The sequence below is a fragment of the Salvia miltiorrhiza genome, chromosome 6 (assembly GCF_028751815.1).
Source record: "Salvia miltiorrhiza cultivar Shanhuang (shh) chromosome 6, IMPLAD_Smil_shh, whole genome shotgun sequence".
NCBI lineage: Eukaryota > Viridiplantae > Streptophyta > Magnoliopsida > Lamiales > Lamiaceae > Salvia > Salvia miltiorrhiza.
Genome location: NC_080392.1, coordinates 7,175,057 through 7,195,721, shown reverse-complemented (window position 1 = coordinate 7,195,721; position 20,665 = coordinate 7,175,057). Strand labels below are relative to the sequence as shown.

The 20,665-nt window shown below is 44.6% G+C and overlaps 1 protein-coding gene across 1 annotated transcript; it reads left to right on the top strand.

Moving 5' to 3' along the window:
• The first annotated feature begins 9,610 nt into the window (after nucleotides 1-9,610).
• LOC130988316 (probable calcium-binding protein CML36) lies at nucleotides 9,611-10,069 on the top strand. Its single transcript, XM_057912130.1, has one exon. The coding sequence runs from the start codon at nucleotides 9,632-9,634 to the stop codon at nucleotides 10,052-10,054; it is 423 nt and encodes a 140-aa protein (XP_057768113.1). The 5' UTR covers nucleotides 9,611-9,631; the 3' UTR covers nucleotides 10,055-10,069.
• The last annotated feature ends 10,596 nt before the right edge of the window (nucleotides 10,070-20,665 follow it).

The following is a 20,665-nucleotide window of genomic DNA, read 5'->3' as shown; positions in this document are numbered from 1 at the left end:
TATTTAGTTTTGTTTTTGCAATTAGCGGGCCAAATCATCTCCCATAGCCGTTTTTTTTTTCTTTACAACTTCACCTTGAGGACAAGGTGATTGTGAAGGAATGGGGAATGATACACTCAGCTCAAGCTCTAGTTTAGTCCACTTATGCTCAGCCCATAGCTCATTAGGTTATCATTATCAATGATATAAATATTGTAATCTCTTAGTTCACTCAACATGGAATGAATATTTTGGTTGATAGTTATCAAATCTCTCTATTCTCTCTTGATTTCTGGAGTTTGAGCTACTCGAATTGCTCCACCATTGATACGGATCGTATCAAATTCACAATTGTAAAATGTCGTCTCATATATTCGACTAAAAAATGCTAACATGTCTCAATTGTAATTAGGTTATGTTAGTAGACTAGGGGCACGTTTGGTATTGTTGCACAGATAATGTGCAATTGATTAATAAAAGTTAAAATGGGGTATTAGCCGAGAGTGTGTAATCTTAAATCATAGTTTGGTAGATAAGCAAAGAAGTCTGATTAGAAAATGTGGACTCTGTTAAGAATGACATGGTTTTGAGTTCGATTGGAGCATATAAAAACAAGGGAAAAGTATCAAATTAGCCCCCGTCGTGGTGGCCCTTTTCACGTCTGCCCCCCTATAGTCGAAGGGGTATCAACTAAACCCCTAAACTAATTAAAATCGAATAATTTCCCCCCTTCTGACCTAACACCGTTAAGTGTCCGTTAACGTTTGGGTTTAATTGCACCCACTACTTCAGGGGTGGATCTGTACCTTATTTTATTTTTTTTATAATTTCAGCAACCCACCACCGGCATCAGCTTAACCGCCCCCCGTACTCATCGGCTCCAACTTACACTTTGTCAGCTCGCACGCGCTCAATCTCTTGATCGTCGAGTGCTTACCGCCGACATGCAGCAGCATCACCAACTCCAGATGTGGACCTGGATCGAATCCTGCTTGGTCCAAATCCATATCCGTATTTTTTTACTTAGGTCAGGATCCGGTCCAAATCCATTAGGTCCAAAAAAATGAGATTCATGTCCAGATCCATTAGATTCACAAGTTCTCGAGTCCTGACCCGAATCCATTCTTTTTTCTCTTTTTCGGTTCAGGACTCGAGAACCTGTGAATCTAATGGATCTGGACATGAATCTCATTTTTTTGGACCTAATGGATTTGGACCGGATCCTGACATAAGTAAAAAAATACGGATATGGATTTGGACCAAGCAGGATTCGATCCAGGTCCACATCTGGAGTTGGTGATGCTGCTGCATGTCGGCGGTAAGCAGTCGACGATCAAGAGATTGAGCGCGTGCGAGCTGACAAAGTGTAAGTTGGAGACGATGAGTACGGGGGCGGTTAAGTTGATGTCGGAGGTGGGTTGCTGAAATTATAAAAAAAAAAACAAAAAAACAAAAAAAAGGTGCAGATCCACCCCTGAAGTAGAGGGTGCAATTAAACCCAAACGTTAATGGACACTTAACGGCGTTAGGTCAGAGGGGGGAAACTATTCGATTTTAATTAGTTCAGGGGTTTAGTTGATACCCCTTCGACTATAGGGGGGCAGACGTGAAAAGGGCTACCACGATAGGGGCTTATTTGATACTTTTCCCTAAAAACAATGATCCGCTTGTTTATTTCATACTATCTTCTTATTTGTGTGCCCTAGGGTACTCCCTCCGTCCCATGAAGCATGACAAAGTTCTTTTCGGTACGAAAATTAAGAAATTAATATTTTGTGTGTTAAGTGTGGTAGGTGAAAAAGTAAAAATGTGAATAAAGGGTAATTTTTTTGCCATTTTTAGAAGGGAAAAGGTGCAAATTGGCCCCCGAAGTAGTAGCCCCTATAGCGTATAACCCCTCTTACTCACTGTGTGTGCAACTAAACCCCTGAACTCCGAGAAAAGGGTGCAAATTCCCCCCTCTGACTAACGGTTGTTAACGACGTTAGGTCAGAGGGGGGATTTTGCACCCTTTTCTCGGAGTTCAGGGGTTTAGTTGCACACACAGTGACTAAAGGGGGTTTTACGCTATAGGGGCTACTACTTCAAGGGCTAATCTGCACCTTTTCCCTTTTTTAATTAACTCTCATCTCTCTCACTCAGCCCTCTTTCTCTCTCGGCCACTACACCGCCGCTAACGGTGGTTGAATCACCAAGTTGTAGGATCATCTTTTATCAGCAACACAAACGATTAATCCATCAAATCGACATTATATAGAAATAGCGAAAATGAGGAGGTTATGATCGTTACATTGTGAGAGGCGTCAAATTTGGCGATGGCGCCGACGCCTTGCCAAACATCACAAACTCGTGAAGCTTCGAGGCGGCAAGCTTGCTTCTGCGGCGTGATTTGGGGGCGACCTTCGCGCTGTCTTTTATTGAAGCAAAGCACAGAGGACGACCGCAAGTTTGCTAGAGAGTAGCCAGTGGTGATGGAGAGCGTGCGCGGCGCTCTTCGTTCGAAATTCGAGCGGTGGAGGCAGGCCGATGCTAAGGTTCAATCCTTCGTCCTCTTCAGAGGAGAATCGAGCAGGAGACGGCTCTCCGGCTGGGTGTGGCTGCACTGGAGCCATGGATTGGCTGCTTGCCGGCCATTTAGCAGCGGTGGCGGCGATTTCGCTGTATTTGAGAGAAAGAGGCGACTCCTCATCGAGAAAAGCTAGGCTTCGCGAACTGTCACAGATTGAGATAGAGAGCATGTGGTGGGTGTCATTGGCAGTAGGCGGCCGGTTTGTCGGATATCGCGGCGGCGATTTCGGACGGAAGGGGGGAATTAGGGCTCGCCCTTGACGTTGAGCGTGTGCAGCCGAGAGAGCTCTGGGGTTTAGGGCCCAGGAGAGAGGGAAAGGGGCAGCGCCCTCGGCCAGCCTTGCCGGAGCTTAAATCAGCGGCGGTGGCGATCAGATTTTGGGGGAGGAGGGCTCCCTGTTTTTTTGTGCGTGACTTTTTGAGAGAAAAGAGAGATGAGAGATAATTTAAAAAAAAAAAGGAAAATGTGCAGATTAGCTCTTGAAGTAGTAGCCCCTGTAGCGTAAAACCCCCCTTAGTCACTGTGTGTGCAACTAAACCCCTGAACTCCGAGAAAATTGTGCAAATTCCCCCCTCTGACCTAACGTCGTTAACAGCCGTTAGTCAGAGGGGGGAATTTGCACCTGTAGACAATTAAATTGTCGTCGAATTAAATCGTGCCACGTGTAAATTCATGAATTAAATATTCAATTATATTTTCTATTTTATTAAATGGGATTTTATTCCTAAATTAAATAGATATATATGATTAATATTTAATATAATGAATTAATGGGCTTATTGGCCACTTAAGGCCCTAAGGCCCATGCATGAAGGCCCAAAGCCCATAAAGCCCACGAAGCCCATCTCTAAAATCTATAAATAGAGGTGTTGGGGTGCTCATTATCAGAACTCGAAGGAGCGGAAGATCGAAGAGCATAAAGAATTCTCTCTAGTATCGCAAGTTGAAAGAGGCGAAGAATTGGAGAGTTCAAGTATTCTTCCAAGTATTCAAGTATCTTGAAGAATTCTATCTAGCGTTCAAGTCTTCTTCGAATCTTCAAGTATTTGAGCATTCAAATCTTCAAGTATCCTTCGAAATCTTCAAGCGTTCAAGTCTTCTTCGAATCTTCAAGTATTTGAGCATTCAAATCTTCAAGTATCTTCAAGTGATCAAACCTTCAAATCTTCAAGTGATCAAGGCGTTCTTACAAATTCCAAGAACGATCTTCCTCAAATCAAATCAACCAAGTACCAAAGCTTCAAGGCGTTCTTACAAATTCTAAGGACGTTCTTCAAATCAAATCAAATCAAGTTCGAAAGGTTCAAGGCGTTCTTACAAAAATTCTAAGGACGTTCTTCTCCAAATCAAATCAAGTTCAACGTTCAATCCAAAATCATGACTTAAGTCTTTTGGATTGGCGTAATCAAAACAAGTATTTCAAGAACCTTCGAGTTTGTTCAAGAATCAAATGGAAGAGAAGAATCAGAGGATTAACTAGAGATTACAACCCGCATAAACTCTATCAAATTCTATCAAATTATCCTTGTAACGCATTTTGTATTTTATCAAATTGAAATACAAAAATTTGTGTTTACAAATTTTGGCACGCCCGGTGGGACATCTCTACCTCTCATCTCTACTCTTCACCAAAAATCTTGAACTATGTCTACTCAATCAAATGCAGCTGCTCCAGCTTCATCCAAAGCTTCTTCGGCAAACGTTGGTATGATCACGCGAAGCAAATCGAAATCATTGCAAGGAGTGTCCAAGCCGATCTTTCATCTTCCATCTATCCATGAAGAAGATGACAACTTTGAGAGAAGCTTCACATTTCCCACTGAAAATTATCAACTCCATGCAAGTGTCATGATGACAAACACTTCCACCATGGAGGAACAACTCTTGAACTTGACAAAGATGGTTGAATCTCTAACCAAGCACATCCAAGAGCAAGATGCCCAGATTGCAAAGCTCAAAGGAGAAAAAGGAGATTCAAGCCACGCCAACAACGATAGGGAAGGCGAAGAAAGCGAAGAAGATGGAGAGAATAACGATGAAGAAATCTCCAAAGACAAATCAAAGAGTGATGGAAAAAGGCCTTCAGGAAAAGACATTCTCTTCTCGTCTGGTGGCCTCATTCCCATTGACCAACTCAAAGAGTTCATCGAAGCAACAATGAAGAATAACTCCGATGGAAGCTCCAAGTCATCGTTAACTTACTCCAAGCCATATACTCGGCGAATTGACAGTATGAGGATGCCTCTTGGTTATCAGCCCCCCAAATTCCAACAATTTGATGGCCAAGGAAATCCGAGACAACATGTGGCTCATTTCATTGAAACATGCAACAACGCTGGTACTTATGGAGATCATTTGGTCAAACAGTTTGTTCGCTCATTGAAAGGTAATGCCTTTGATTGGTACACCGATTTAGAATCAAACTCAATTGATAGTTGGGAACAACTGGAGCATGAGTTCCTCAACCGCTTCTATAGCACTAGAAGAACTGTCAGCATGGTGGAGCTCACAAGTTCGCGTCAATTCAAAGAAGAGCCAGTCATTGATTACATCAACCGATGGAGAAACCTTTGTCTCAACTGCAAGGACCGATTGTCTGAATCATCTGCCATCGAAATGTGTATTCAAGGGATGCATTGGGGCTTGCAATACATCTTGCGAGGAATCCAGCCAAGAACATTCGAGGAACTAGCCACTAGAGCTCATGATATGGAGTTGAGCATGATGGCAAGCGGGATCGAAGGACCACCAATCCAGGAGTCTAGCAAATTCAAGCCAGAATTCAAGAAAGAAGGAAAACCATATGACAAAGCACCAAAGAAGGAATCCATGGCAGTGAAAGCAACTTCCGTGAAATTTCTAAAAAAGGAAGCTAGACAAGAAGACAACCAGAACACTCCACGAGACAATCAGAACTCTTCCCGAGACATGGGGCAAAGAAGATCTACCTTGAAAGAAATGCAACAAAAGCAATACCCTTTCTTAGACTCTGATGTTTCAGGAATTTTTGATGACCTGCTCAAAGAAAAGCTTATCGAGTTGCCAGAAATGAAGCGACCAAATGAAGCAGGGAGGACAAATGATCCAAGTTACTGCAAATACCATCGTCTGGTTGGGCACCCCATACATGATTGCTTCATCTTCAAAGACAGGGTCATGCGGTTAGCTCGAGAAGGGAAAATATCTCTTGAAGAAGACGCTACTGCTGTAAATATGGTCTCCACCGACTTGAATGACATAATAGAAGGTATTGGAGCTCTGTATGATACATTCAATCAAGTAGATGAAGAACCTGAGCTAAATATGGATGAAGACGATGATGCATTGGCAATCACATTCTCCAATGAAGACTTGCAGCTTGGATCTGAACCTCATAACAGGCCATTGTTCGTGAGTTGTTATACACAGGAGCAAAAGGTCAATCGAATTCTCATCGATGGAGGCTCGGCGGTCAATATTTTGCCACTAAGGACTTTGAAGCAATTGGGAATCCAAGTAGATGAGCTGTCAAACAGTCGATTGATGATCCAAGGTTTCAATCATGAAGGGCAAAGAGCTCTTGGAACTATAAGGTTGCGATTGCTGATGCAGGACATGGATTCGACAGCGTTGCTTCATGTTATCGATGCCAAGACGTCCTATAATATGCTTCTGGGTCGACCATGGCTTCATGAAAATGGTGTTGTTCCTTCTACATTGCACCAATGCTTCAAGTACTATCAAAATGGTGCCATAAGAAAAGTGGTTGGTGATCAAAAGCCGTTTACGGAAGCAGAATCACATTTTGCTGATGCTAAGTTCTATTTGGAAAGAACCAAAGTCTCAATGGTGAAAGATGATACATCACATGACGAGTTGAGATCTTGCCAGGAGAAAAAGAAAGAAGAATCTTTTCTGAAGATGGAAGGATTCACCATGCCTTTAACGAAGATTGATGCCAAGAAGCCAATTCACCAACCATTTGAAGGGTTTGTCCGACCAAAGCAAAGTAGCATCACAGAGCATGAAGATCTCTCAGACAAAGAACTCTCAAAGCACTTTGGTCCGAAGGCATATAAACTCCTCGTGAATGCTGGATACAATCCTCAAGAAAGCTCTATGTCAAGGTCTCATTTGGAAAAGACTGATAACGCAAGCCAAAACTCCAAAGCAAGTTTGGGATATACAGTGCAAAGCCCCATTCGAATTGCCATCAAGAGAGCCACTGCTAACTATGCTAGCACCAAGCAAATCCTGGAATCTTCAAGCAATCGGAGAACCCAAAGGGTTTCTATTTTCAATAGGATGGGTAGAAGAGAAGCTCAACAAGTATCTGTCTTTAAAAGACTTGGCAAAGGCAAATCATGGAAACGAAGCAAGACAAAAGGGAGTGATGAACTGCACATAACAGAGAAATGGAGAAGTTTGATCCCTCCTCGAATGAAAAGATACACCACTTTGCTTATGTCATGTGGGAAAGAAATGAAAGCTCAAATGAAGACCACCATCTTCACACGAGATGCCATAGATCAAGAAGATAGAGAAAGTGTGGCTTCCTCTTACTACACTACTAATAGTGCTAGTAATCCAGTTCCTCTTCCTCATACTACTCAAAGTCAAGTGCGTCGTGAAATTGCAAGTCTCGTTAGAAGTGGCGTTATCACAACAAGCGTTGCAGAGAATATAGCCTTCATACGCCAGAGAAATGAAAGCATAATGATGTGTTTTGATTGCAAAGATCCTCGCCGAAAAGATGAAGACGATGTCACAGCAAACCATATCACCTCCTGCGAGAAAATGGTCGTTGGAGAAGAGAATTCGCACTTGAGCCCCAAAGAACTGGAAACTCTGGATGAAGAGAGACTAGAAGTCCAGCAAAAATTGGAATACTATCAAGCTCTTCCTTCAAGATCCTTCAACAAAGCAGTGCGAGCGCCCTCTTTTCAAATTGGAGACATGGCCCTCGCTGCAAGGAGGCCAATTGTTATCACTCTCAACGGAAAGTTCTTGAAGTACTACTATCCTTGAAGGGTGGTAGAAGTTGAAGCATGTACATATGTATATAGTTTAATAAAAAAAAAAAATAGAAAAGCCAAAAAAAAATGGAAAGCATAAAAAGCCAAAAAAAAATAGAAAAGCAGAAAAGCCAAAAAAAAAAAAAAAAATGAGTCAGATGAAGAAAAGCAACAAAATGGAGTGTATGAAGACAGCTCCTTGACGCACGAGCCTAAACTGCATGTTACTCCTGGCCCGCATGAGTATAAACTGTGCACGGCACCCAGTCTCAAACACCCGTTGATCATATGAACTACGTTTTGACTTGATCCCTTTCAAAAGGGTACGTAGGCAGCTTAGATAATTTCTAAGTTCAGTCATAAGTTGTGTTTGACTCTTTTCAATTTATATCATCAAAGTTATGATTTAAGTTGATTATGTGAAGCCGAATATGTCTCAAATTGGGAAGAAAATCAAGCCATCAAAAGAAGCACAAGCATTTGGAGAAGATGTCAAAATATCCATCACAAACCAAATAAGAATCATCAAGAGAGAAATGATAGAAACTGCGGTTTGCACCAATACTAAGCAAATGGGTCTTGATCCTCCAAAGTTCTCTGAGCAGAGATCAAAAGTGACTCTGAAGTCTTCAAAATTCCGCAGCATTTCCTCATCAACATGTGCAACTTTATGTTTGTCAAACTCTCTTTTGAATTCTGGGATTGCACCTCGGACAATATGAAAGGAGGCACTATCTTGCTTGAAGGACAACATCATCTCTGTCTTCCACCTCTCTATCATAGCAAGCACTTCCTTGATCAAAGCAATTCGGACGATGGCTTCATTCTCATTGGCTTAAGCATCAAGAAGAAAATACTCAATCTTCTCGAGCCGTTGTGCAGAATTCTCCCAACTTCGTGAGATGCCAAACATAACAACAACCTCACTCAAACCAGATTCAAACAATCCCAGGCCTGAGCGCACCCAAGACCTGTCAAAGAATTGAGTCATCTGGCATTGAGGTCGGCTATGCATCGACAAATTCACTTCTCTCCAAGCTAAAGTTGAATGCGCTCGTGGAGTTGAAACACATGTTCGCCAAACATAATAGAACACCATTGAGTCATCTAGCCTGCTCGAATGCGCGCAAAGAGAAAATGTAACCAGCAATCTTCAAAGGTTGGACTCACAATGGCCCAGATCCGAGCGCACCCGAAATCTGATTAAAAGCCAATTGAGCCACCTGAAGTGCAAAGTAAACATCACTCAAATAAAGTCTTAGATAGGCTGCTGTCAGATTTTTGGATGAACTCTCTGAGGATGGTCTTTAGTCGAGCTGATGGAGATGTCAAGACTGGAAGAAAAATAACAATAGATTCCAAACTTTGCAAATACTCAAAGCATCTCGTTTGGGGCAAAATCCGCCATGAAGTTGGTTGATAAGACTGCGCCAATCTTGAACATAACCCTCCAAGATCACCATCACCAAGCTTTCACTGCTGCCAGCTGTAAAAAAAAAAAAAAAAAAAAAAAAAATCATATTGAAAATCTACTTGCATAAAAAAAAAAAAAAAATCAATTAAAATTTGGGCCCATACTTTGTTTCCAAAATTGGACCCGATTTATTTGATTTAATTGAAATGGGCTCTTCTTTCTCTCACTAAAACCAAACACCTCTTCTCTCAATATTGTGTGCACTCTCCCAAAACCAATCCCCATACTTCTCCCAAGGAAATCCCCATTTTCTTCTCACAAAATCGGCCCAATCCTCCTCCTTTTCTCCCCTCTCTCTCCTCTCCCTTCGCTTTTGGGGTGAATTCACAGCTGCTTCTGTCACTACTCTTTCACTGTATATAGCAACCCAAGATGAAAGGTATCAGTTGAGTTGAGTTTGGTTGGCCCAAGTTGAACAACGTGCCACTGTTGGTTTGGAAGCTGTAGATCATATCGTGAGAGCACATTTTATGGTTAAATTATGACACCCCTCTTTCATAACATAATTAGACACATTGCAATCGAGTTTTCTGTGGAGTTGTGCCTCTACTGGAAGCTCGGATGACCAATCTTAGTGGAAGGTCGTGAAGCGTCCTCCCCTCGACCTCCGCCGGCATGTCGACGGAGGAGTGGACAGAGATACCCGCCGCCGTCTACTTCGAGCTGAAGCAGGCGTTCGAGATGATCGACCGCGATGGCGACGGGAAGATCACCAAGGAGGAGCTCGAGTCGCTCCTGAGCCGGCTCGGCGCCGAACCTCCGAGCAAGGAGGAGCTGCGGCAGATGCTCAGCGAAGTCGACCGCGACGGAGACGGCTGCATCACGCTGGAGGAGTTCCACGCGATCGGATCGGCTTTCGCGCCGTCGACCGACAGCTCGGAGCTGAGGCACACGTTCGATTTCTTTGACTCCGACCGCGACGGGAGGATCACGGCGGAGGAGCTCTTCAGCGTATTCAAGACGATCGGCGACGCGCGGTGCACGTTAGAGGACTGCCGGCGCATGATAAGAGGTGTAGATAGAAACGGGGACGGATAAAAGGAGAGAACAGGCGGCTCCGTTGCTCGCCGAAGAGAAGCAGCACTGCAGCAGTGGTCACAGCCATCTGGAGATGCCGAGGAGCCTAAAATCACCAAGAAACAGAGATTGATTTTCGACTGCTGCTACTCACTGCCAAATACCCAGAGCATTAAATAAACTACAAGTATTCCTCTTGCTCAAAGAGTAATGCCTTACAGCGAGGTACAGCTGTAGATAAAGTAAAGATAATGCAAGTCCTGCTGATACAGCTGTAGATAAAGCCAACAGTTAGACAAAGTTAATTGGGAATATTTTGTTGTGGTTTTAAAAGAGATAGCAAAATCGCATGGGCCAAACAATTAAGTTGATTTGGTCGAGCAGTTAAGCGAGAATTGGGCTTGTGGTTGATATCTTCAAATTAAACCTTTGATGCCTTTGGTTAAGCAAATGACTTGGGTTGGAGTTGCAGCTAATATTTTCATTCGCTTCAACATATAGAAAATAGCCCCAAATGATTGACCACAAATAGGTTAATAATTATGGATGCTAAAGCAAAGTTAAAAAAAAAAAAAAAAAAAGAGCAAATTCAAAATCCAAAATGAAGCACTCCTAAATACGAGTATAAACTATTTATAAATCCAAAGAAATTCAAGAACTCCTAAATACGAGTATAAACTATTTATAAATCCAAAGAAATTCAAGAACTCCTAAATACGAGTATAAACTATTTACAAAATTCAAAGAAATTCAAGAACTCCTAAATACGAGTATAAACTATTTACAAATTCAAATTGAAAAACTCCTAAATACGAGTATAAACTATTTACAAATTCAAATTGAAGAACTCCTAAATACGAGTATAAACTATTTAAAATTACAAATTCAAATTGAAGAACTCCTAAATACGAGTATAAACTATTTAAAATTTCAAAATCAAATGAAGAACTCCTAAATACGAGTATAAACTATTTATAAATTCAAAGAAAATGAAGAACTCCTAAATACGAGTATAAACTATTTACAAAATTCAAAATCAAGAACTCCACGATAAGAGTTTAAACTATCAAGATATATTTCGAGACTCGTCTATTACCAAAGACATTTCGTCCATAAACAAGTCTCGATGGGGCAATTTGTAGACAATTAAATTGTCGTCGAATTAAATCGTGCCACGTGTAAATTCATGAATTAAATATTCAATTATATTTTCTATTTTATTAAATGGGATTTTATTCCTAAATTAAATAGATATATATGATTAATATTTAATATAATGAATTAATGGGCTTATTGGCCACTTAAGGCCCTAAGGCCCATGCATGAAGGCCCAAAGCCCATAAAGCCCACGAAGCCCATCTCTAAAATCTATAAATAGAGGTGTTGGGGTGCTCATTATCAGAACTCGAAGGAGCGGAAGATCGAAGAGCATAAAGAATTCTCTCTAGTATCGCAAGTTGAAAGAGGCGAAGAATTGGAGAGTTCAAGTATTCTTCCAAGTATTCAAGTATCTTGAAGAATTCTATCTAGCGTTCAAGTCTTCTTCGAATCTTCAAGTATTTGAGCATTCAAATCTTCAAGTATCCTTCGAAATCTTCAAGCGTTCAAGTCTTCTTCGAATCTTCAAGTATTTGAGCATTCAAATCTTCAAGTATTCTTCAAGTATCTTCAAGTGATCAAACCTTCAAATCTTCAAGTGATCAAGGCGTTCTTACAAATTCCAAGAACGATCTTCCTCAAATCAAATCAACCAAGTACCAAAGCTTCAAGGCGTTCTTACAAATTCTAAGGACGTTCTTCAAATCAAATCAAATCAAGTTCGAAAGGTTCAAGGCGTTCTTACAAAAATTCTAAGGACGTTCTTCTCCAAATCAAATCAAGTTCAACGTTCAATCCAAAATCATGACTTAAGTCTTTTGGATTGGCGTAATCAAAACAAGTATTTCAAGAACCTTCGAGTTTGTTCAAGAATCAAATGGAAGAGAAGAATCAGAGGATTAACTAGAGATTACAACCCGCATAAACTCTATCAAATTCTATCAAATTATCCTTGTAACGCATTTTGTATTTTATCAAATTGAAATACAAAAATTTGTGTTTACAGCACCCTTTTCTCGGAGTTCAGGGGTTTAGTTGCACACACAGTGAGTAAGAGGGGTTATACGCTATAGGGGCTACTACTTCGGGGGCCAATCTGCACCTTTTCCCTTTTTAGAAACAGGTCAAGCTTCGTGGGACAAACCAAAAAAAAAACTGTGTCATGCTTCGTGGGACAGAGAGAGTATAAAAATTGTTTCATGGAATTTGTGTGCCTCCAAAAGCTATGTAACCTATGTAGATCTCTCATTAGTTGTTTTGTTTGAAAAATTGTTGTCTTCAGCTGCCACGAAAAGGGAATTGAAATATACCCTGCCTTGGATGGTTTCGGGTAGAAGCAGTAAAGCATCTACCAGTGAATCATCTAGCAGTGAAGCATATGAGGAGCTACATATGGATCCTTTTTTCACGTCGTCATACTTTTGTTGGATGATCGACTACCCGGGTTCCATATTATCGATAGGGCTGTCAAATTTTACGACCCAACGAGCCTAGGTAATTTTTTGGACCGGGTCGGGCAGGCCCAAAATTTCAGCGGGCCTCGAAAAATGAAGCCCATCCTAGCCCTATACGGACCGCCGGGCGGGTCGGGCCAAAATGGGTCAAAAAATTGATAAATTAGTAAATATATATATATATATATATATATATAGGGTGTGGTTCTAGAGAGAACTACATTATTTGTGAGAACGGGAGAACCATCAAATTTAATGCATCCACTGTAAAAATTAATGCATTCGCTGTTAAAATTAATGCACTAAAAAAATTAAAAAAAAATGCTCCCTTCAGGATTCGAACCCAGGATCTGCATTCATCCAACAAGATCATGCATCCACCGTAGATCTTAATGATCGAATGGCTGAAAATGGTTCTCCGGTCTTCTTTTATTTATAGTTCTTTCTTGAACCTCTCCCTATATATATATATATTGGTGTTTACGGAACCAACACCTAAATCTATGAAAGGAAACGTAAAATTCTACCTAGTCGAGAAGGCTGGAAAGAGTAAAAAGAGTTGATCGGGAACCTTGCTCAAGAGAGAAAACAACTGCAGTATTCGAAAATATGAGATAGCGTAAGAAATAATACACGAGCTCGGACCCTATTTATAGATTTACAAGCGGAGGGGTAAAATAGTAAAAACATCTTCAGTGCATGCGTCCTGCGTGGTGGAAGGGTACGTTGGTAATTTCGATAATACGCGGGAGACCTTCCCGCGCGTTTATTGGCTCCTCTGATGGAAATGTCTTCTCTGGCGAAGGCGTCTTCTCTGGTGATATTGACATCTCTGGCATGAGGGACTCCTCTGGTAAACACGTCTTCTCTGGCAAGGGCGTCTCCTCTGGCGGTAGTGGCTTCTCTGATGGAGTTGACTTTTCTGATGACGATGACCTCCCTGACGATGGTGACTTTTCCGGCGCGGATGATTTCTCTGGAGGAGAGGGCTCCTCTGTCAAGCATGACTTCTCTGGTGCGGATGACTCCTCTGGCTAGAGTCATTCCTCTGATGGATGAAATCCTTCTGGTATAAATGGTTCTTCTGACCCATACGGCTCCTCTGATGAGAGTGGTTCCTCTGATTTGTACTCTCTCCCTACTCTGCATATATTGCTCCTCACCAACCACTCCCCCCTCTAGTCTGGTTGAACCGGGTATTCTTCGTGTTCAACCAGTGGTGTGTTATCAGCATCAAAGCTTTGTTATTTTCCTTGGCCCCTGTAAATCATAAAGACATAAGCATTTTGACATTATGAGAGAATAAAAAGAAGCCCTGTAAATTGTTCTCTGTCGTTTTTGTTACTCCCACCCCCTGGTCTGGCTAGTTCACTCTGGAGAGATGCAACTAGTCAGAGGATTCGCCCGCGTGGATGACGTCATCCGCATTAAATGTCTGCCCAGTCTACAGTATTTTCCCCGTACCCCGAGGTTACTTTTTAACCTTCGCGTCCTTTCGCCTTTCCGTAAAAATTCTCATCCGTTGATTTCTTCCGTATGCCACGTGCCGTTCATCCCGCGTGCTGGTGGTTACCCGCGTACAATCTTACTTAGCCGATTCGAACTCCCCTTTTTTCCCTATTCTTCTTCTCCAAGTTTTCCGAGCGAATTTTCTGCATTTTCCGGCGATTTCCTCACTGTTCCGGCATTCTCCCGCGACCTTTCCGCTCCAGGTTTTACCGTCCATCTTTCTCCGGTCTAGGTAACTCGCGTATCCTCTTCACTGCCATTTTGTGTTTAATCGTAGTGTAGTGGTATAACTGTTGGTGCTCTGATTGAGCGTGCTAGAAACCCTAGGATTAACATCTCCCATCATGGCCTGCACCTCCGCCCCTCAACCCTCTCGTTCGCCCTCTCCTTCTGCCCAAGACCCTTCATCTTCCTCCCCGTCGCAGCAAGATCTTGAAAATCTTCCCTCCCCTTCTGTTTCTGATGAATCTCAAACTACACCCCCTCCTTCTCCACCTAAGAAAAAAGGGAAAAAGCCCCGCCTACCCCCCAAACGTATTCCTCCATCCCGCCTTAGTGTCGCGGAGGTGGAAAAATTGAAAAGCAAATGTAGGCGTCCTGATGGTTTAAAATTCGAGACCTTTTGTAAGGATTCAACGCCTCCTGAAAGCCTTCGTCATCCCAAGGTGATAGTTGTTTGGAAAGCTCAAATAGATGCTGGTTTGAGACTCCCTCCTCCTACTCTGCTGGTTGATGTTTGTAACTATTTTCACATCCCCTTTTTTCAAGTCGCTCCTTCTGCTATTCGGAGATTATATGCCTTTCATGTTTTGTGTCGGGCTCACGGTGTTGGGGACACCGCCAAATTGTTCTGTCAGACCCAGACCCTTCGTATGCAGGGCAATCCCTTGTATAGCTTTGCTGCCCACCCGAAATATCCTGTCACCTTCCTTTCCTCTCTGAATTCTTTCGATAAGGGCTTCCTGGAATACTATTGTTATGTGCGCACCCCTTTCGGCAACTGGCGCGATTATGGTGCTTCGGAGCTGGAATGGCATACAAGTCGCACTACTTATAAGCCAGCCTCTCCCGAAGTCCCTTCTACCCGTGACCAGAGTATTATAACTCACCTTAATGCTATGAATAAAGCCCAAACTTTAGACTGTAAGTACCTGGCCGAGAACAATTCCTCTCTGGCATATAATGGTCTGTTTCCCCTGTATCCAGCGAGATCAATAGGTAAAAAATATACATTAGAAAACACATTAGCTTTTGTTACCCTGCTTTTAATGATGTGAACTTTTGGTTTGCAGATATGTCTTGGAGATCGAAATGTGGGGACAATTTGCCTGACACCCCTTCTCTTGCTGGCAGCGGAGCACATGGCCCAAGCGGTTCTGCTTCCAGAACAAGTCCCTCAGAGCAGCCTGCTGGTTCCCAACTGATCCCCATTCCCCCTGTAGTTGAAATCCCAGAGGGAAATGTGGAAGCCTCGCACTCCTTTGATGCGGAGGAAGTTGATGTGGGGGCTCTTGTTCACAGAAGTGGGCACTCCAGTGCTGGTGATGCCGCTGGCTCCCGCGAAGAAGATATCCAAGTCGTGGATATTACCGATGAGGTTCCTTCGCCTGATTCGGCTCCAGATACCACCCTTGCTGATCTTACGAAGAAGCGGAAGAGAGGTTCCCTGATCTCTATGGGTGAGAAGGAAAGACAGGAAAGCCTGAAAAAGACTGGCAAGTCCTCAGAGCCAGCGAGGAGGTCTGCTGGTGGTGTGAAGATTCTCACTCCTGCTGGGGACAAGGGCAAAGGGCCAGCGAAGAAGTCAGCTGGTGGTTCCAAGGTTCTCCCCTCTGTCGGTGGAAAGGGTAAGGGCAAAGCTGCAATGCCCTCGGCTGACGAACCAGAGGATCTTGTTCCTGGACCGATTTCGAGCTTATCGGGGCAGGAATTGATTGACGCCTTGATAGCTCGTGTCCATTCAAAGGACCAAGAGAAGATGGGGAAGCTGACCCGACCGGCTTTAGCTACTCAGCTCTGCCGGTTGGCTCTTCAGGTATCCTGCGTGTTATGCTCTTTATTAAGAATTTTTTAAATTACTAACCTTTTTATGGTTTTGTTGGAACCCATTTTATCTTCTTGCAGATGGAGTCAGGGATGTGGGGGGCTGTTAAATGCATCCATGACTACGAAATGGCTGAGAAAGAACGGGAGAAGGAACAGGCGGACATCGCCAAGCGTGATGATGATGTCGCCGGGGTAGTAGAGCGTCTGAGTAAAGCTGAAGCGGAGATCGCTGATCTGAAAGATAAATTAGCTCAGGTGGAGGTGGAGAGAGCATCCTTGGCCTCCGAGTTGTTGAGAGCCACAAAGGAGAGCCACGAAAGCTTAGTCAAGTTCAAAGCTGGTTATGAAAGAGACTACAGGGAAGCCAGGCGGGGTTGGAAGAGGATACTTGTGGAAGCTCAGAACCGCGCGTTCGTTCTGGGGGCTCGAGATCAACGCCTGGAATATTTCTTGTCTCCACGGGGTCAACATTTCCTGGGGTTGATGCTGGAAGGTACTCTGGATGCTTTCAAAAAGACTCCCGAGTATTTGGCGGATTTTGGACCCCTCTTCGCTTATGTGATAGAGCAAACAGCTTCCAAGGCATTGGAGATGGCGGGGGCCACCCCGGAGCAACTTGCCACTTTGAATTTCAAAGCCCTGATGGATAATCTCCAGGATGAGGAGATAAATAAGCGGATGGGGATCCCTGCGCATTCTCCAGAGAAGCCAGAGTGGTGGTACCCGGTGCTAGAGAAAGCCATTCCCTATTTTTCTCTTGGGATTGGATCTGACTTGCTACCTTCTGCTCCCATATATACGCCTGCGTTCTCTGCTACCCTGGCGCGCTTTGTGAACCGGCTGCGGGATCCCTCTGGCGAGAGTTCTCGAACATTTTCTCAGTTCGGCCTGGAGCCTCCCCTGCCCTCTGACTTAGCGGCTTCTGCCTTCACCGACTCTGCCTCTTCCTCTGCCGCGGTGGAACAGCTGTTCAATCTGTACCAGAATGAGGATCTGTATGTGCAGGAGGCTGCACCGTTGTTGGATTTGGGAGTTCGTCTTCCCCAAGCGAAGGAGACTGGCCTGTTGCCCGTGTTCTCAGAGAAAACTATTTCGGGTCATGCTTCTGCAAGTGGTGTTCCTTCCCGGGCTCCCTCTGCCTCTGCTCCCGTCTCCTCTGCTGTTGCCCAAGCTGCCCCTGTTCCTCCCTCTTGATGTTTCCCCTTTCTCTCCTGACTTTACCAAAAGAGAATTTTGTAACTCTTTAATTTGTACCAATTAAACACTTACCGCCGGTTTTTGATGTACAGCTTTGCTTCTTGAGCGTGCTTTAATGAAATTTCGTTCACCTCCTTGCTTCTTTTATCTCTGTTATTTGTGTTGTTTTCGCTGCCTGTTGAGGTGGGGTTTATATTTCCGTCTTTCCCCTGTTGATTTGAATTGGTTTATTATGATTGTTGTTGATGCTTCTCTAATCCCCTCCCTTGGAATTGCTTTAATTTCTTGTGATGACTCCTCTTCTGCGGATTGAGACGACTCCTCTGGCGAGGATCGTGACGACTCCTCTGGCGAGGATTGAGATGACTCCTCTAGGAAGGATTTCACCGCCTCCTCTGACGAGGATTTGGTTGATTTCTTTGCTGGCGATTTCGTGCTTCCCATCCATGCTGCTTCCCATCCATGCTTGAGCACTCTGCGCGGAGCATGGAAGACCCGGAGGGTGCAACCAACTTTCGCGGCTTACGATTAAATAGTAACCCTCTGCGTGGAGCATGGAAGGCCCGGGTGGTGCGACCAACTTTCACGGCTTACGATTAAATAGTAACCCTCTGCGTGGAGCATGGAAGGCCCGGGTGGCACGACCAACTTTCACGGCTTACGATTAAATAGTAACCCTCTGCGTGGAGCATGGAAGGCCCGGGTGGCACGACCAACTTTCACGGCTTACGATTAAATGAACACCCTGCACGAGGCTTGGTAGACCCGGGGGGTGCACACCATCTCTCGTGACTTACGGTTAAGGACAACCTCTGCGCGGAGCATGGAGGACCCGGGGGGTGTAACCAACTTTCGCGGCTTATGATTATGTGCCACCTCTGCGCGGAGCATGGAAGGCCCGGATGGCGCGACCAACTTTTGCGGCTTACGATTGAATAGTAACCCCCTGCACGGAGCATGGAAGACCCGGGGGGTGCGACCAACTTTCGTGGCTTACGGTTAAAGGATCACCCTGCACGGAGCTTGGTAAACCCGAGGGGTGCACACCTTTTTCCGTGGCTTATGGTTAAGTGATCACCCTGCACGAGGCTTGGCAGACCCGGGGGGTGCACACCACCTCTCGTGACTTACGGTTAAGGACAACCTCTGCGCGGAGCATGGAAGACCCGGGGGGTGTAACCAACTTTCGCGGCTTACGATTATGTGCCACCTCTGCGCGGAGCATGGAAGGCCCGGTTGGCACGACCAACTTTCGCGGCTTACGATTGAATAGTAACCCCCTGCACGGAGCATGGAAGACCCGGGGGGTGCGACCAACTTTCGTGGCTTACGGTTAAAGGATCACCCTGCACGGAGCTTGGTAAACCCGAGGGGTGCACACCTTTTTCCGTGGCTTATGGTTAAGTGATCACCCTGCACGAGGCTTGGCAGACCCGGGGGGTGCACACCACCTCTCGTGACTTACGGTTAAGGACAACCTCTGCGCGGAGCATGGAAGACCCGGGGGGTGTAACCAACTTTCGCGGCTTACGATTATGTGCCACCTCTGCGCGGAGCATGGAAGGCCCGGTTGGCACGACCAACTTTCGCGGCTTACGATTGAAAGAACACCCTGCACGGAGCATGGAGGACCCGGGGGGTGCCACCAACTTTCGTGGCTTACGGTTAAAGCAACCTCTGCGCGGAGCATGGAAAACCCGGAGGGTGCAACCAACTTTCGCGGCTTATGATTAAGTGCTATCTCTGCGCGGAGCATGGAGGGCCCGGGCGGCACAACCAACTTTCGCGGCTTACGATTGACAGGAACACCCTGCACGGAGCATGGAAAACTCGGGGGGTGCGACCAACTTTCGTGGCTTACGGTTAAAGCAACCTCTGCGCGGAGCATGGAAAACCCGGGGGGTGCAACCAACTTTCGCGGCTTATGATTAAGTGCTATCTCTGCGCGGAGCATGGAGGGCCCGGGTGGCGCAACCAACTTTCGCGGCTTACGATTGTCGGGAACCCCTCTGTTCTGGTTGAGCGTGACCCCTCTGCTCTGATGAAGCATAATTCCTCTGGTTTGCCCAAGTCTTGCTGAGAAGCAATTTTTGAATTTAAAAATTGGGACCTACGGGTATACACCCTACTCCCCCCTCTGGTGACATGTGCAATACTCTGTTATGAACATGTTGGCCCAATTATTTCTTACTCCCTTCTCCGGCCCATAAGCTCATGCGGGCCCATTACCCCTTAGCCCATTTCTTAAGCCCGGTATCGCCTCTATATATATCCTCTTCCGATCCTTTAAACCCTGGATCTGCTGATGTTTCGCCTCCCTAGATCAGTTGTAAGGCACTCAAGTAAGGGAATTTCCCCTCTAAACACTCACATCCCTGAGGGCTTCCGCCTTTTCCCCTGTGCTTCTGGTGTAGATCTCTAACTTTGTGGTTGTAACGAGTGGAGTTCCCTTGCTTGAGTGTTTTGTAACCAGGCTCCTCAGATCTAGACGTTGATTTCCCAGATCTGGGCGTTGGGTTTCCGGATCTGAGCGTTGGTTCCTCAGATCTGGCCTTTGGTTTGTTCCTCCTCCGTATTCTTTCTTTTTGGCATTTTGACTTGTTGTTTTTCTTGGTATTCTGCATACACAGGGTAGAGTTGGAGTAGATCTGAAAGGTGAGCGTGTCCCAGCCACGAAGAAGAACTCGTAGTGTTGGATCGTGGAAAGAGAGACGTCCATCCCTGATGCTTGTTTTCCCTTTGGCCTGCTAAGAAGCAGTTTTTGTATTTATTTCTCCCTTGTCCTGCTAAGAAGCAGTTTGCATTTTGAATTTAAAAATTGAGGATTATGGGTATACACCCTACTCCCCCCTCTGGTGACATGTGCAGTGCTCTGCACGAACATGTTAGGTAGCATATGTAATGTAAGAAAACAAAAATTGAAATAAACAAACACAACACCAGGGAATTCCCTAGAACCACATATCTGTTTTATTGATATTATGGCCCCGGACCTCGTTAAAACCCCTGTGGGGAAAAAGAGTATCCGGTCTACAAGTGATTACTCCTGCTAAGAAGCAGTTATACATAGAACTTTTTGAGTGTGTTTATATTCCATGGTCTGGGTAGAGCTCTGCCGTCTGAATCCGACAATATGTACGCACCGCCTCCCAAAACCTCTGTGACGATGTATGGCCCTTCCCAATTGACTTCGAACTTACCCACCGCCTTTAATGCATCAGCTCGCTTGAGAACCAAATCTCCCTTCGACAATTTCCTCACTCTGACCCGTTTGTCATATCCCGCCTTGATGATGCCTTTGTACCTGGCCGCTCTGATACGGGCTTCC

What these genes read in the sequence shown, in the direction of transcription:
- LOC130988316 (XM_057912130.1), top strand. Translation starts at nt 9,632, where the DNA reads ATGTCGACGGAGGAGTGGACAGAGATACCCGCCGCCGTCTACTTCGAG.